The following is a 16,615-nucleotide window of genomic DNA, read 5'->3' on the forward strand; positions in this document are numbered from 1 at the left end:
TAGATTGAGGGAGCCTTGCGAGTGCGCTGTGGTGGCAGGCTTGGCTTGACAAGTTAGAACGTGGACGTGCTAGCTCCGAGATGGAGGGAATGGGGAGTAGAAGGGCTGTGGAGAATGGAGATTGTTGACCGCGGCGATATGGAAATTCTTCTTGAACAAGATGGCGGTTATAGGACGAAAATGACAGGATGAGTGTGTCGAAGGGGGTATGGGGTATCGTTGACTCTGATAGACGGAGTAGTCGGATAGAGGATGACGAGGATGCCTTGTCGACGGACGAGGCTACAATGCGATGTCGAAGAGGCGGTGTGGGGCCAACGCCGGAGGCAGGCTGGCGCCGAGAGAAAAGAAATGAATTCAGTTGATGAGCTACGTCGCCAGCGCGAAGGCGAGACGATACCGCACCTTGGGGCCCTGGACTTAGGTACAACGACGTTCGGCGTTTGTCGCAAACGCGGAGAGAGAGACTGGGCTGGAGGAGGAGAGCGGGAAAGAGCTGACGTCGGGGAGCAAAGGGACGTGAGAGGCGGGCCCGAGTTGAACGAGGATGCCTGCAGGCCGGGGGCAATGACCCGGCGGAGCCGCTCCTTCCCTGCTTCGGTAGCGAGATAAGATGACACACCGAGCTCGCGGGCCGACACGATCGCGGCTGCGAGTGTACGATAAGCAGAAGCGAACAGGGCAATGGCGTCGACCGCAAAAACGAGAAGGGTGCGAATAGCACCAGCACCAGGGCCGCAGGTCCGTGCGCAGTCGCCGTGTCGGGATATTCCTTGATGGCGTACAATGGAGCAACTCTGACAAAAGAAAGTGCGGACTAGAAGTGCGAGAAAATATTGTTCTGAGCAGCACAAGTGGGCGATGTCTGGTGCCCGTCTTCCTTGCACGAGAGAACAGCAGCGAGTGCGCCTCTCAGGAACATGTCCAGGACGCCACATTATTTTTGGTGGTGACGTCAAAGAGGACGGCGGAGCGGTCAACCTCGGGCAGTGCGCCGCCGCATGCGTTCGGAGCCGGCAAGCTTGCCTCATTCAGCCAGACCCAGCTTGCACGAAGCTCAGAAGAGCTTGGCAGGCGGCGGTCGCCGGTGCCGTCGGGCGGCAAGAACATTTTGCAAATTTTGATGTTGTCCTTCTGCTCGAACTTGCGGCCACACCACGTTTCGCCACGTGCTGAACGTGGTCCGTGAAAGAGTTTTCGTTTTAGAGTGATCAATATTGACTGTTTCTCTACTTTGCAATGCGAACGACATGCCAGAATCCGTCAAGTGGCAACTGATAGCTTCCGCAACATGCATGAGATCGTAGCGCTGTGCGATCGACGTCTTGGCACTCTTCACACTTAGGCTATACTGCATTGGGAGCTGATTTGCTCGCAGCGAGACGACGTGATCAAGCCAACAGTGAAGAGTTCTTCCAGGCAGCTGCCAATCGCACAGTGATTGCTCTGAAGAAGCCAGGTACGAACATCCTGCTTGTCTGGGAAGACAACATTCTGCCTGGTATCATCGCTAGAAGGGCACCTCCAGACTCCAGAGATCAAGCGGCGGTCAAATTGAACATTCATCGATACCTTCACTGCCATTGATGCAGATTCTTCCGGCTTACTATTATCCCCGGCAGCCAATGGAAATTAGACCAATCAGATTGACAGCAGTCTCACAAACGAAGACGCTAATAAACATATCACGTTGAAGAGACACAGATTGTAAGGCTGATAAAACTCACATCCAGTCTTTGCTGCGGTGCCACTGATAGCTGAAGATTCTTCCGTGAAATTCAGCATCATCTGTGCGGTGGCCGGGCCATTGTGAAGTGCCACTGTACCAGTGGGGAATATCCGCAGCACGGTCAGCTGGCTTATGGAATGCGCAGTGATAAGCATCGGCGAGCACAGGAGATGCTCAAAGATCCACTTGATGCTGTAAAGATGGTGACATCGTATCATGAGCTGTTGTGGCATAACATTGTCTTCAGGGGCCTCAACCACAATGACCAAAGTGAGAAAGAAATACGGAATGTCTGATACTCGTAAGTCGTCGAACATCTCAACGGCGCTCATTGAAATGATCCTATTCAATGGTATGCTTAGCGAATCCATGGGTACCATTAATGGAGACGGCATCGCAATTTCACGACCGGTATTGTACAAGCTTCAAGTTCTGTCTTTACAGCAACTCCACGGACCATACAGTCTGTCGCGTATTGCTCGTCGACCACCTCGTGTATGCCGCAGCTTTCAATGAGAACCGCCCGATCTACACCTCTTCAACAGTATATGTCAAGGCCGAAAGAACGGACACATATTTACACGTGTACTCTGTTGATGCCAAGGAACGCAGCTAAATCGTAATGTATCAGTTGGGCGAATATTTATGGGTGATATTCTTTTGGAAAAGAAAACTCGGCATCTCAAGCATCACTGCGAATGAGAACCTTGAGAAAAGACGGCGTCGGCATTTGGAAAGTAGTCGATGAAGAATAGAATGCACCACAACGCGCAGGCGGGACGAGTGTCAAGGTGAGAAGTCAAGGTTGCTTTACAGAGGTCCGTCGTCTCTGGGTCCCTCAGGTCGGGACTGACCACGCCGTCAGCCGCCTTTAAGGCATCACAATCCTGCAACCGGTAGACTACTAGTGTGAGTACGAGCTTCTTGTCCTTGCAGCAACTCCACGGAGCCGCACACAGCTCAATCGTAATGGACCAAATATGCGAATATTTATGTATGATATTGCCTGTACATTTTCTCGGAGAGAAAAAAACTCGGCATCTCAAGCAACACTGTGAACGAGAATATTGAGCGGAGACGATGTCAGCGTTTAGAATATAGTCAGCGAAGAGCAGAATGCACAACGCACAGGCGTGACGAGTGTCAAGCATGAGAGGCCAAAGTTGCTTTACAGAGCTCCCTCGTCTCCAGGTCCCTCAGGTTGGGATCGACTACAACATTCTCGTCGCCATTGATAGACGTCTCGTCTCGCCCAGTCGCGTTCAGCGATGAAATTGCAGAGAAACCTGCAAATACGGCTTCAGTAGGAGTCTGGTCCTCATTGGATTCAGGCGTACGAGTATCGAGTAACATGGACGTGGGGAAAGGCACTAATGTCGATAATTGAGAGACCGACTGCTGCATGTCGTCCACACTGTCCGATGGATCACTTGTATCCGAGAGAGAGTCATCGACAGACACTTGTACTTTGCGCAAGTTGAGCAAGAATCGCGATACGAAGATCGAACTCAAGCTAATGAACGAGATAAGTCATATTCAGAAATGCACATGAACGATACCGACACATTCACGATAAAAGCGGCCTCATCCGCGTCCTCTCCCTGCAAACAATCGCTTCGTCAGTGATATCTGTGCCGTTTAGCTATCCAGACATTGAGCTGACCGTACCGACAAATAGACAACCGTGAGTTGAGCAACGTTGACCATCACCAGCACTCTGCATAGCTTGAGCTTCGATATTGACAGATCAGACCATTACCCGCTTACATGAAGTACAGGGACCCTGATCACATTATAAGCATTTAAAGTTGAGTAGAACGTAACGATGTTAACTTGCCATCTCGGGTCGGATATGCTAACCTTGATGCGCGCATTACGTAGGATCGGTGCCAGGTCACGGCTATGACAATAATATCCGGTATAATGGCAGATACCCGAGTTGCAATGAGCCCTGTAAAGCGAAGCTATGTATCAAAAGGCCTATGGAAATAGCACACGGACGGCTATGAGTTACCTCTGCGGCAAGCGGAAGAATAACTTAGTATCGTTATGGTAGGTATCAAACAACCACCTACCCTTCCCAAGCCGACAACGACATTGACACGTTAACCTCGCAGACTGCAACTGATGCCAGAGTCGCCACAGATGCGGACACACTCGTACGACTGGCCTGCACAGTTGATTGGTTAGCCCTATCTGTTCATCGTCTCAGACGATCTCAAAAGAGAAAGATCGCACCAAATTCGCGCAGAATGGCACCGGACCAGTTAGAGAGCAACACCGGCCAGTGTCCACGAACGATTGCTGAGAACATATACATGAAGCGTAGAGAACGCTTGTGCGTACGGACAAGGGTGAGAATTCTGGAAGTCCATATTATCATGGCTTCGCTCCCTACCCGCCCATGTGAGAGAGGATAGCAACATGAAGAATGTCCATAAAATTGATGCCATGTTGCAACTGGGAACGCGTGAGTATTGATTGTTATGACGATATGTACGAGCAAACCTCTAGAATGCAACATAGATCAGCCTAGAGCACCTCTTATGGATAATGTTATCCATACTGCTGTGGATTTGTACGAAGGAATATTTACGACGCATCAGGAAAATGTCACTTTTTCTTTTTTGCTTCTTTTTGTACCTTTTTCTTACAAAAAAGGCAGAAAAGAAAATAATGTAGAAATAAGCGTGAGGATCGGCTTGAATTTGCCTTGTTCGCTTCTTTTTGAGCACTTTTTGGTTGCTTTCTGATCAGAAAGTTTGTGAAAAGTCCGTTCAAGGACAAAAGGTCAGAGAATCTGCCTTGGAATTTCCTGATAGGCTTCTGGGCTTTTGTTCCTTTAATGGACTTGACGACAACTTTTTGGGCAAATCAGTGTTGCCAAGCGTCGTCAAGGAAGCAAAAGGCCATGAGAAAGTGAGGAATCAGCCGATCCTCATGCTTTTTTCTACATTGTTCTCTTTTCTGCCTTTTTTGTAAGAAAAAGGTACAAAAAGAAGCCAAAAAGAAAAAGTGATGTTTTCCTGATGCGGCCGCGATGGCCGCGCCCAGGATGGCAATTCGACTCAGATAGAAAAGAGCCGTTGTGAAAGTCAGTCTGCTGTTCCATACAAGCCGGATTTCCTGATCAATGGTGAGTGCGTAGTCGTATAGTAGCAGGACTATGAGCAGGTCGTGAATAAGGAGCCTTCGAGGGCGCATGCCAACGGTCAATCCACCCGCCACCGCAGCGAAGCACTCGCTTGCTGCCAACCTTCAAAATTGTCACTTATGGAACATCAATACGATGGACGTTCACTTGTCTTGCAACTGGGTAATAACTTCTGCAGAGGGTTGACTCGACGACATGCTGAGGCCAGAATTACGTGCTGTTCTCCGAGAGACAGGATGTACGTCCTCATCCACTCTCTCATATAAGTATGCGAGCGAGTACCGTATCATTGCTAGTACATAGATATGTATGCATCGCCCACGGCTCACATCCCGTTTTCAAAGCCTCATACGATCGCTATCGCTATCGCCTTAGTAACGGCAGTTGAGGTTCCGACCGTGTTTAAGTAAACGGTTCCGCAGAGCTCAGCGTCCGGCCTGCTGACGTTAAAGAGAATGGAACTATTGGTCCGCCCTTCGGATCGCACGGGTAACGTCTGAGAAATTGTTGCTCTCACATTGCCACCGAGTTGTTGCCCTGAGCTTGGAGAACGAGCGCACGGGCGTCAGAACGCGCAGATGAGCATCTCACCTTGAGTGAAACCCTTGATGTCACTGATTTGCAGGCTGCATCGCAGAGAGGGGCATTGCAGCAAGGAAAATGATCACCAAGGGTCCCATTAGCCTGAACGTACCGCAGTCCACCGCTCGATCACACCTTTGGCGCCAGATGGTTTGTCGGGGCGGTGAGGTCGGTAGCAAGGACAGGCACTGAAACCAAAGATATATGTATTAAAATATTGCTATCTTCAGAATGTCATGCCTTCATGCGCGAGCACTGTCACATCCGAAAGACATCGTCCAGTGGTAGTTATAGCAGTGTTGCTCACGGGCACTTTTGCTTTGGAGTTGGTCGGTCTCAGTCGCCATAGTTCAGGCTACTGCTGCGGAGTAATATCTGATGCAGCTGCAGAGAAACCCTGAAGTGCCGGAGGATGTCTCGAAAACGAGCTGGTGGCACTGGATGACCGAAATCAATATGTCCGGGTTCCAGAAACATTTGGACAACACGTAACGCAGCAAAAGCCGCACATCAGTGCACGCACATTCGTCTGGGTGGCTGCGTGACACCTCGACGCCATGGTCAATTCTTCACCGATGGCACAGACAAGACGGGCTTGTAGTATATTTCTGTGAAGCCTACATAGGACCCACAAGCGCCGGATACACGTACAGTCACGATCATGTCACGTCATGACTGATCGCGAGTGTGACACGACCTAGTTGAACACGTATTCGCGCGACGCGTCTGCCCTATTCTGAGTCACCCGCATTTCTCCTCCCCTCCCTCCTCCTCCCCCCTTTGGCCATCTCGACATGGCACGAGCACAAAGGTCTGCCACCGCGCGGGGCCGGAAGTCCATCACCTCCTTCTTAAAGGGTTCTGCAAAGTCTGAACCTGATGCAGATGCAGCCAGCAGCGACTTCGAGGCTTTTGAGATCGACGAAGAAGTCGAGAAACCCACCGCTAGAACAAGCAAGAGCTCAGCGCTAGCTCCAGATGCGTCGGATCTTCCTCCAATTTATAACATACCAGCCATCTTCTCTGATCTGGTCGTACGCGCTCCCCAGATCAAGGCAGTGGCACAGCACCTGCAAGGCCGCAGGATGCGCGTCGCCACAATGTGTTCCGGCACAGAGTCTCCCCTCCTCGCGCTCGACCTCATTCGTCGATCCATACTCGAGCACTATCACCTGAAGCTCGAGTTCGAACATGTCTTCTCGTGTGAGATCGAGCCTTTCAAGCAGGCGTACATTGAGCGGAACTTCCAACCGCCCCTGCTGTTCCGTGATGTCTGTGAGCTTGGGGACACACATGCGTACGCCAGGTATTTTTCGTTCATCTTATATGACCTGACGTTTGTAATGAAGTACGACAGCGTACGGGTCCCTAGCGCCCGTCCCCGGAGACGTCGACATCCTCATCGCGGGTACCTCCTGCGTCGACTACTCCAACCTCAACAACGAAAAGCAAGACATCGACGCGAATGGCGAGTCTGGAAGGACATTTCGCGGGATGATGTCCTGGGTGAAGAATCACCGACCACCCTTGGTCATTCTGGAGAACGTGTGCTCGGCACCTTGGGAGCGCGTGGTCGAATACTTCGAGAAGAACAAATACAGTTCCCAGTTCTTACGAGTTGATACAAAGGACTTTTACATACCCCATACCCGTACCCGTGTATACCTCCTAGCTGTCGACCAGCGAAACTCGGATCTTCCAGATGAGTGGGCAAAGCTTCTCAACAAGCTCAAGCGACCCGCATCGTCCACTCTCGATGCCTTCCTGCTCCCCTCCGACGACCCCCGTATCCATCAGGCACGCGAGAAGCTCGTTTCCGAAAGCTACAACGCAGTCGACCGACGAAGAGGCCGGACAGACTGGGGCCGGTGCGAGTCCCGTCACCAACGCGCGAGACTGGAGGAGGAGCTCGGCTCGAAGCGCCCGCTAACGAGCTGGGACGAAGGTCAGTCTGCACGTCTAGTAATGCTGAGTGCCGCGTGTTTATCATTTCTCAGGAGGTTTCTGTAAGCTGCCAGACTTTGCGTGGAACGACTGGGGAGTCGGGCAGGTGGAGCGTGTCTGGGACTTGATGGACATTAGTCTCCTCCGGTCTGCAAAGAAAGGCGTCGATCCGTCATACAAGACGTAAGCTATGCCACTCACTCTACTGCACGGCTATACAGACTGACATGCAATTCAGGCAAGTATGGAACCTCTCGCAGAACGTCGACCGGTCCATCGGGTCAAACAAAGTCGGCATTTGTACATGCCTGACACCCTCCATCATTCCGTACATCACGAATCGCGGCGGACCCATGGTCGGCATCGAGGCGCTCTCTATGCAGGGCTTGCCTGTGGATGAGCTGCTCCTGACGCGCGAGACGGAGGACCAGCTCACTGACCTCGCGGGGAACGCGATGTCCACGACCGTCGTCGGCGCGTGCATCGTGGCCGCGCTCATCGTAGGCAGGAAGCTGCTGAAGGAGGGCAACGACGCGAGCACGTACGAGTCCCGCAACGACACGTCGATGGATGTGGATGTTGACAGGAAGGACGTGGACGACTCGATGAACGTCGACCAGGCGCCCGATGACATCCCTGTTCCCGTTGAGGACCGTGTCTCCGGGGAGGACCAACTTGTAGACCAGCCGTTGGACCTAGCGTCAACCTCCGTGGTCCCTTTCGCGACGCTCCTCGACAAGGCGGTGAAGAGCGCGCGTCTGTGTGAGTGTGAGGGCCGGAAGGACATTACTGACCGCCAGGTGAATCGCTGCAAGGACTGCGGCTCGTCGTCCTGCGTCAAGTGCGGTGGTCGGCCGGAGCACAACTTTGAACCCATCGACGTCCAGGCACATCCACGGATGCCTCCAACGGCTTTTGCGAAGGAGCTCAAGTCGACGCTCCCCATGTGTCTTATCCTGTCCAACGTCTCCCAAGCATTGCTCGACAGCCTCAAGGAGGCATCTGGAGTCTCCATCCCAAGCAAACGCTGGTCGAGCTGGTGCGAGGCCGTCCTCCGCATCTCCCAGCACGAGCTGCGATTCGTCGAGCCAAAGCGACAAGACATCTGGGTGGCGACGTACCAGTCGCCGGTTGCGTATCTGGAGCTCCTGCTCTACCCTCAGGAAGCCGAGTGGCGCCTCTTCGCGAAGCCGGAGGAGAACGAGCCAGCGAACTCGGAGCTCCGCAGGCTGCTGGAGGCACCTGTGGGCAGGATGGCCTGCCGGGGCGGGCTGTTCGCGGGGCGGTGGGACTTTGCGCTGCCACACGCTACCTCTGTGCGTATCACGATCTCTGGCAGCGAGCCCGTGCCGTCTTGGGAGCAAAAGCTCGGATTGCAGGGCGACGAGTTTAAGGACAAGATGATCAACTCGAGGCTTGAGATCAGCGTTGCGCAGGAGGATGTGGTACACTTTGATAGGGATATCTCTGGTGCATATACGTTGTTGGATAAGTGCGGCACCGCGAACTCTGCGTTGCATAACAAGGAGTCTGACGAGCGCGACTCCCACCTTCCGCCGCTGTTCTTGTTGTTCGACCCGACGCGGTGCGGAGATCCAACGGACGACTGCTTCGTGATCTCCATCAGCAACCGGCGTTACGAATATGGCGAGACACGGCCTCTCGTTTGCAAGTTTGACTCAAAGTGGAGGCAGTCCGATACTGTGGAAGAGCAGAGCATCGAGTGCCACTTTCTTCAGAAGTGGATCGAGTCGCCTGAGACGCGTCTGACGGTAAGCAGTGCCATCATCAATTCTACCATTGGCATGACTTACGCTTCGAGCTAGGCCGTGGCCGGCCACGAAGCGCACTTCGCTGTGCCAGGAGACCACCTCACCGTCAGCACCTCAAACGACTCCTGCTCCAGCGCGAACGCCCTGCTTGTGTGCCGCGTCCCACTCCTTGGCCAGGCAGGCCCGGAGTGGCCTCGCGGTGCCTGGCAGGAGGTCGACAAGGTGCACGAGCACGTCACGTTCAAGGCCCTTGCGTGGCTCATTGAGCGCATCCGTAACGTCGGCGATCATTTCGGCCAGTGGCAGGACGCGGGGGTGGTACATGACCACCGCGTCAACTGCGATCGCTGCGCACCCACCGCGCCCGACCTGCGTTGGACCAGGAAGAAGCTCAGGATCGTGGCGATCGAGGACACGGTGCAGGCTGGAGAGTATGAGCGCAGGCTGAAGCGCCGCCCTGCGCCGTTCGTCACGCAGCTCAAGCTCGAGGAAAGCGGCGTCGGTGTGGTCCGCATCGGTGTGAACATTACATCGCTCATGCACCGGGCCATGTCTCGTCTTCCCTCTGCCGGTCGAACAGGAGAAATCAAGACCTCGTGGTGCCTGACGACCGACTTCATCCCAGCAGCGAAGATCAATTTCCCAAAGTTCAAGCTCTCAAGCAATCGGCACGACGTACAACACGCGCAGCCTCCTAGCTTCATCACTGACTTGCGCCCGGAGCAGCTGCGTTCGCTCACGTGGATGTTGGCCCAGGAGGAGCCGGACGCGCCTCCGTTCATCGAGGAGGAGATCTCGGAGGCGATTTTGGAGCCGCTTGGATGGAGGGCGGAAGGCCGTGTGCAGAGGCCGGTTCGTGTCAGAGGGGGCGTGCTTGCGGATGAGGTTGGGTACGGGAAGACTGCCATCACGCTCGGTCTTATCGACTGCACCTCGGAGAGCGTCAATGAGGAGTTCAAGAAGATGGAGAACATGAGGGGTAAGATCCCGGTCAAGGCGACGCTTGTGGTTGTTCCTCCTCATCTGACAAGGCAATGGGGCTCCGAGGTGGAGAAGTTCACAGGAAAGCGGTTCAAGGTCGTCATACTCATGACCGTTATGAACCTGAACTCCTTGACCATCGAGGATGTCCAGGAAGCGGACATTGTTGTCGTCGCCTCCAACTTGTTCCACAGCAGCGTCTATCTGGCGAATCTGGAGAGTTTCGCTGGCGGCGGTAGTCTCCCTGCTCAAGATGGCAGATACTTCAACGCGAGGTTGGAAACCGTGCTTGCGTCGCTCCGTGGACAGGTCGACCGGCTTAGAGAGGAGGGTGCGCAAGCCGTGATGGAGAAGATCGACGAGGGCAGGAAGCTAGGTATGAAGTTTATATCTGGTGTCCTGCTATTGTATGCTAAGCGTTTTGTACCAGACGAGGACGAAAGTAACCTCCTGCTCTCCACGAAGCGACTCAAGGGTAAGACCTACCGTCAGGCAGCCGAGGACGCAGAAGGTGCGGCGAAGCCGGAGTTCAAGCCGGAGCTCCCAGAAATGAAGAGCTCGCGAAGAAGGATGATCATGGAGGTCGTCATCCCTCCTCTGCCCAAGCGCAGCAAGTCGCCTTCAGCGATGAGCATCGTATCGTTTTCTGCGCCTGAGACGACAGAAGGAGAGGACGACTGGGATGCGCCCACCAGGCCACGTCACCGTCGAAGCTGTCAGAGGCGCCCGATATTGATTTCCGACGACGAAGAGGAGGACGCCCAGTCTGACGACGACTTTGTGCCTGACGAGGACGAGCCAAAGGTGAGACGCTCCGCGAGGAAGGCAGTCTACGTCAAGCGGTCTAGGAAGTCGCAGGATTCGGATTATGAAGAGTTTTCGGCGGAGGAGACTCAGTCCGAGGACGAGATGGCCGTCGACGACGTGGTCACATCGGATGACGACTACTCCAGCAGATCGTCCAAGCCGCCAACAGCGAGGAACATCGTGAAGGGTAGCAAGAAGTCTGCAGCCGCTTCGGACAGCGATGCCATGGACATCGACGGGCCATCCTCTTCAAAGCGCAAGGCGAAAAAGGCTGTCAAGAAGCGCAAAGCTCAGGATGACGGCGAGAGGCCCACGAAGAAGAAGAAAGAAGTCAAAGACCCGTGGAAGCTGGGGTCGATTGCAGTGAGTAAGGACTGGACGCGAATGCAAGCGCCGCCGCTCGAAATATTCCACTTCTCCCGGAAGGTCGTCGACGAGTACACGTATCTCGATGGGATCATCCATTCCATGGTTACGAACATCACGGCAGAGCGATACTGGGTACTTTCTGGTACTCCCCCAATCCACGACTTTGGCGCTCTCAAGACCATCTCTGCCTTCCTCAACTTGCATCTCGGCGTGGACGATGATGCTGAAGGGCAGTCGGTCCAGGTGAGGAAACGCCGCAGGGAACAGACCGGTGAGCACTGGTTTACCATTAGTATCTGAGAGCTTGTATTGACAACAACTGCAGCTGTGGAAAAGTTCCACTCCTTCCGCGAGGTCCATAGTCTCGAGTGGCATGCTCACCGCCATCAGATCGGCCAATCCTTCTTGGATCAGTTCGTTCGTCAAGTGAGTGCTCTGTTTCCGTGTAACCCATTTTTCTAATCGCAATGGTAGAATATTGCCGAGATCGACGAGATCCCATCCAGCCAAGAGATCAGGAAGGTGGACCTGCCTGCAGCTGAGCGTGCCATCTACTTGGAACTGGAGCACCATCTTCGTGCACTAGACATGACCGTCAAGCGAGGCAGGAAGAGCGAAAGCGACCGTGAAAAGCGAGTGGCCCAAGCGCTCGGGGAAAGCAGGTACGTCATCATTGCAGAATAGGAATTCTCAGGATTCTCAACCGTTTCTCTCCAGCACCGCCGAAGAAGCCCTTCTGAAGCGCTGCTCACATTTCGAGCTCGACTCTTCCGACAAGGAGAACGCCATGAAAGCGTGCGAGGTGATCGTCCGCGAGCGGCGCGCGCAGCTCGACAGCTGCAAGGCCGAGCTCGAGAAGATGATTGCGGAGGCACTCAGGAAGGAGAAGAAGGTCGGCAAGGTAGAGACCGAGTCGCTCTTCCGCGAGTACATCCGCGTCACGCGCAACGAGGGCGTCGGCGACGAGGACGCGACGGAGCAGATGAAGACCCTGCTCGACCAGGCGACCATCGCTGCGCCCCTTCGGGCGATCACGAACAGGCAGCTCGACGCGCGCGGTAAGGGCAAGTCGAAGGACGACGGTCTGCCGGAGAGCGTCAAGCGGCTCATCTGGGAGCACCGCGAGCAGACGCACGAGATACGCCGTGTGACGAAGGAGCTCGTGGGCCGCGTGCGGTCCTTGCGGTACTTCACTGCCGTCCGGGACTTGCAGAGGCAGGCGGACGTGCCCCCTGTGGTGTCGTGTCCCTCGTGTGGGCGGGATCAAGTCCCGATTGAAGAGATCGCGGTGCTCTCGTCTTGTGGGCATACAGGCTGCATCGCGTGTGTGACGGAGCACGCGGAGCGGGAGGAGTGCGTGTATGCTGCATCTGGTGCGTGCAAGGCGGCCGCTCGTGTGCTGAACGTTGTCAAGGGCGACACGCTGGGCGTTGACGATGAGCAGCGCGATGGGCAGGGCAAGCACTACGGCCTGAAGCTCGAGAAGGTCATTCACCTCGTCAAGTAAGTTGCACTCTCCAGATCATGATCGCGGATGCTGATGAGTCCTCTTTATAGGACGGAGATACCCAAGGAAGATCGGGTGCTCATCTTCGTGCAGTTCCCCGACCTGATGAAGAAAGTCGCCGAGGCGCTGGCCGCGCACGACGTCGCGTTCCTCGAGATCCGGGGTTCCGCGGCGCAGAAGAGCAAGAGCCTCGAGCAGTTCCAGACGGAGAGCGAGGAGCGCGTGCTGTTGCTGAACGTGATGGACGAGAGCGCGAGCGGGGCGAATTTGGCGTCGGCGAATCATGCGGTGTTCCTGTCTCCGCTGCTGGCCGCGACGCAAGATATCTACGACGCGTGCGAGACGCAGGCGATTGGGCGGCTGAGGCGGTATGGGCAGACGAAGCTTGTCAAGATTTATCGCTTTCTCAGCGCGAACACGATCGATGTTGAGATTTACGAGCAGAGGGCCGAGGTGAATGTTTAGATTTTAGATGTCGGGTGTTACGTGTCTTGCTTTGATGAACTGTCGGTCTGATGTCCGTATCGGTTTCGTCGGATTGGACCGCTTGGATTCATGTAAAGGTGCGGATGGCTTCGCACACATCTCCCGTCATGGTACCTTTAACGACTGTCGGTCCCATATTGACTTTCATCGGATACTACTAACATTGCACGCATCCACACAAAGACTCGCTTTATTCTAAAACATCATATCTCCATGTACGTCTACACACGATATATCGCACCTACTAGTACATCCCATCATCACATACATTGGCAATGTCGCGTTGACATGTACCACAATGTCGCTTGGAGGGATGAGGGCCGCGGATCAGATGTGCCTTGCAGAAACCGAGCAGCGAACGGAGGTGGCTGAGCGTACATATGTCCTATCGCGAGCACGGCGGAGACATCATGATATTGGCCCAATCCCTTTCTGTCTGACAGTGCACAACGGCGTAGATACTAGACCGACAATCCCACCGGTGACCCATGATCGATTCGATGATCAGCAGCAACAGCGACGATGATCAACGAATGATGCGCATTATAATTACATACAAGATCGCAGTTCCATGACTGAGCCGCGTCGAGGCCCTACGGGAGGTCAGCTCTCCTCCTGCCGACGGTCAGAATATCCCCCACTGCATAGTTTTGCTGACCCCGAGTCGTTGACCGGAAGACCTCGAATTTCGCAGCACTCCGAGTCCTTCATTTCCGTGGCAGAATGGGGCCATTAGGGAGTCGTTGATTCTCGATGCATATAAATATGGAGTCTGGACCTGGAATGGTATGTCCACAAGGGTTGCATTGTAGGGCCAATGATAGTAGGGTTTCCGTCATTTCTTGCCGCTCATTAATTATTGATCATTAACCATTGCTCGCTCATTCGATCAACGTTCAACGTTTCGTAATTTCGTAATTTCAAAATTTCAACGGTCACACAAGGGAATGATCAAGCTCAAGCTCAAGGCCCATGTTGAGCATGATCGTGGATTTGTTCATGCACACTATAAAGGCATCGGCAACATTGTCCGTCCACATGATTGGTCCTATAACATGACAAAAGGAATCCAATTGAAGGACTTATGGTGTCGCAAAAAAAAATCTACAACATCATTGAGCTGCAGCTCATAACACGGGTATCTTTCGTACACTGCAACAAAGAACACAACGGCGAATTACATGTGCAACCAGGAATGTATTATACCATTCAACACCCTGCCCTTGAGCATTGTCGTGTGGCCATGCTCCTAGCATCCTGATACACCCTCCCGCCAAGGATCCCCACGCATACACCCACCCCAAACTCACTTACACCCGCGCATCGCCCTGTCCCCCGACGACCTGATCCTTCACGTCCTGCTTCTCGCTCATCGGCTCCGCGGCTCCTCCGGTAGTTACCCCGGCACCAGCAGTATCTTCCCTTCCATCGGCATACGCGTACCTCGCACGGCGGGCAGCAAGGTACGACAGCCCGGCAGAGGTACTCGCGAAGAGGAACGTGAACCACGGTAGGATCGCGCCGGTGACGACTGCCGGATCGCATTAGCAACCAGAACCAAGAACGAAGTCAGAAGCGCAGAATCGAAGCAGCGGCGATCACGGAAATTCGGGGCGGACACTCACGATAGCCAAGCTTGTGGTAGACCGGGGTAAGCCCGAGCGCGTTTTCCTCGCTTTGGATAGTGCTCGCGCTGAGGGGGGTGCTGCCCAAGTACGCAGTGATTTTCGCCTCGCGGTTAGCGACAAAGTCCGTGAAGGGGACGATCGTCGCGAAGAGCCAGAGGGCGAGGAACGCGAGGAGGTGGGCGCTGAAGAGAGGCACGGTGCGCGCAGCGGCGGCGGCCTTGGAGGGGCGGGCGCGGGCGAGGGCGGCGTGTGCGAGGGCGAGGAAGGAGACGAGGGCGATGAGGCCAGAGACGACGGTGACGACGACGCCCGAGGCGAAGACGTCGTGGGTGTCGATGTCGACGGTGATGGAGGACGAGAGCTTGGCGGCCTCGCGGCGCAGAGTGGCCTTCTGGCGGTTGGACTTGGCGAGCGCGTCGATGCTGGTGGAGAGGGCGACGATGCCGAAGGCGAAGGAGAGGACGAGGGAGAGCAGGCGGGTCGTGTGCAGCGCGGACATGGTCGTAGTGCTCGTCGTCGCCGTCGTCGTCACGGTTGGCGTTACTTACGGGAGCAAGTCGAACCAGCGGGCGTGGCGACGGGGTCGGAAGGAAATCGAGGACCGGCATGCGGTTTATAACACCGGAAGAACCAACCGCGTGCGTGCATTATGATGCGCTAGAAGATGCAGCGCGTCACAAGAACCGTCCCAGCATGGCACATGGACAGGTAACCCACATGACCGCGACGTCCGCGGTTCTTGCATCGTTGCCATATATGGCAGGGCGCGGGGTAACAGATCCGGAGGGCGCGGGGGCCCCGCAAATCGCCATGTGCTAGTCCCAGATCTCGCCCAGAGATTCGGCGCGCCTGTCTTTTGGCATGACAAATCTGCGCCTCATTGTTCATCATCTGCCAAAGTCTCCGAGTGCGACATCGCTCGGCATGATGGTGCACCCGCGCTGAGTTCATGAGAAACGCCTTCCACGCCACATAATATGCACGGTCGAGGCCCTCCCGATCGCTCCATCGAATTCTGCGCTACAATGTCCGCGTTGCGACGATCACAGCACGCATGGCCGCACCGACCACGGTAAAGTCCTCCGCTCTGCTCAACAAAGCAGATGTGGCCGCGTCGTCGCTTTTTAAGCACCGTACATGTGCGTCCGGACAGACTGCGGCCCGAACGCATAATGGCTATCTTCATCAAATGAAAGGCTCCTCATTTTCATCGAGTTCTTCGCGCCAGAGGATGCGGTTCTGTCGTTCTAGCACATAAGTCTTTAAATAGGGAATCAGCCACACTTCCAATCAGCTCAGACGTACCAGCTCTCACTCGCAGTCCATTCGTCGCAGCCTCGGTCGGCCACCTCCGAGCACGAGCCTATCGAAAGCTTCACCGGATAAGACTCAAGCAGACCATCCTTGACCTGCGGATATATGAGAACCATGGTTCTGCGGCAGAGTGTTAGCTCCCTTCTGGACCTTTTCATGACTAGTCGAGTACCCCGGGTGCCCTGATATCCACATCGATTGGAGTCGAAGTCGTATGATGAAAAGTTAGTCCACACATGCTCCGAAGCGTCTGTCGGACGACGAGCGCCCATCTGCTCTTCCGCGAACTCACATGTGGCCTCAATAGCGCGGGCTTACATATGAGCGCTTTGAGCCTTTGGT

At 54.7% G+C, this 16,615-nt stretch overlaps 4 protein-coding genes across 4 annotated transcripts; 1 reads left to right on the top strand and 3 right to left on the bottom strand.

The window, feature by feature from the left end:
- Positions 1–1,096, bottom strand: LAESUDRAFT_392406 (uncharacterized protein). The gene is made up of 2 exons (XM_040902288.1): positions 406–1,096; positions 1–331 (listed from the first exon to the last, which is right to left on the bottom strand). Exons 1-2 carry the CDS (start codon positions 1,029–1,031, stop codon positions 283–285), a joined length of 675 nt encoding a protein of 224 aa, XP_040760583.1. The 5' UTR covers positions 1,032–1,096; the 3' UTR covers positions 1–282.
- A 1,615-nt stretch (positions 1,097–2,711) lies between these two features.
- Positions 2,712–4,124, bottom strand: LAESUDRAFT_729815 (uncharacterized protein). The gene is made up of 9 exons (XM_040909716.1): positions 3,968–4,124; positions 3,805–3,899; positions 3,567–3,682; positions 3,497–3,512; positions 3,398–3,446; positions 3,293–3,330; positions 3,067–3,242; positions 2,859–3,015; positions 2,712–2,781 (listed from the first exon to the last, which is right to left on the bottom strand). Exons 2-8 carry the CDS (start codon positions 3,825–3,827, stop codon positions 2,873–2,875), a joined length of 561 nt encoding a protein of 186 aa, XP_040760584.1. The 5' UTR covers positions 3,828–3,899; positions 3,968–4,124; the 3' UTR covers positions 2,712–2,781; positions 2,859–2,872.
- A 2,135-nt stretch (positions 4,125–6,259) lies between these two features.
- LAESUDRAFT_661099 (uncharacterized protein) lies at positions 6,260–13,310 on the top strand (the record flags this gene model as incomplete). The annotated part of the gene is made up of 10 exons (XM_040904910.1): positions 6,260–6,762; positions 6,815–7,410; positions 7,463–7,592; positions 7,648–9,181; positions 9,236–10,538; positions 10,593–11,609; positions 11,664–11,764; positions 11,813–12,000; positions 12,056–12,841; positions 12,896–13,310. 10 exons carry the CDS (start codon positions 6,260–6,262, stop codon positions 13,308–13,310), a joined length of 6,573 nt encoding a protein of 2,190 aa, XP_040760585.1.
- Positions 13,311–14,472: 1,162 nt separating this feature from the next.
- LAESUDRAFT_729817 (uncharacterized protein) lies at positions 14,473–15,545 on the bottom strand. Its single transcript, XM_040909717.1, has 2 exons — positions 14,957–15,545; positions 14,473–14,862 (listed from the first exon to the last, which is right to left on the bottom strand). Exons 1-2 carry the CDS (start codon positions 15,456–15,458, stop codon positions 14,642–14,644), a joined length of 723 nt encoding a protein of 240 aa, XP_040760586.1. The 5' UTR covers positions 15,459–15,545; the 3' UTR covers positions 14,473–14,641.
- Positions 15,546–16,615: the final 1,070 nt, after the last annotated feature.

Source organism: Laetiporus sulphureus (assembly GCF_001632365.1).
Source record: "Laetiporus sulphureus 93-53 unplaced genomic scaffold LAESUscaffold_45, whole genome shotgun sequence".
NCBI lineage: Eukaryota > Fungi > Basidiomycota > Agaricomycetes > Polyporales > Laetiporaceae > Laetiporus > Laetiporus sulphureus.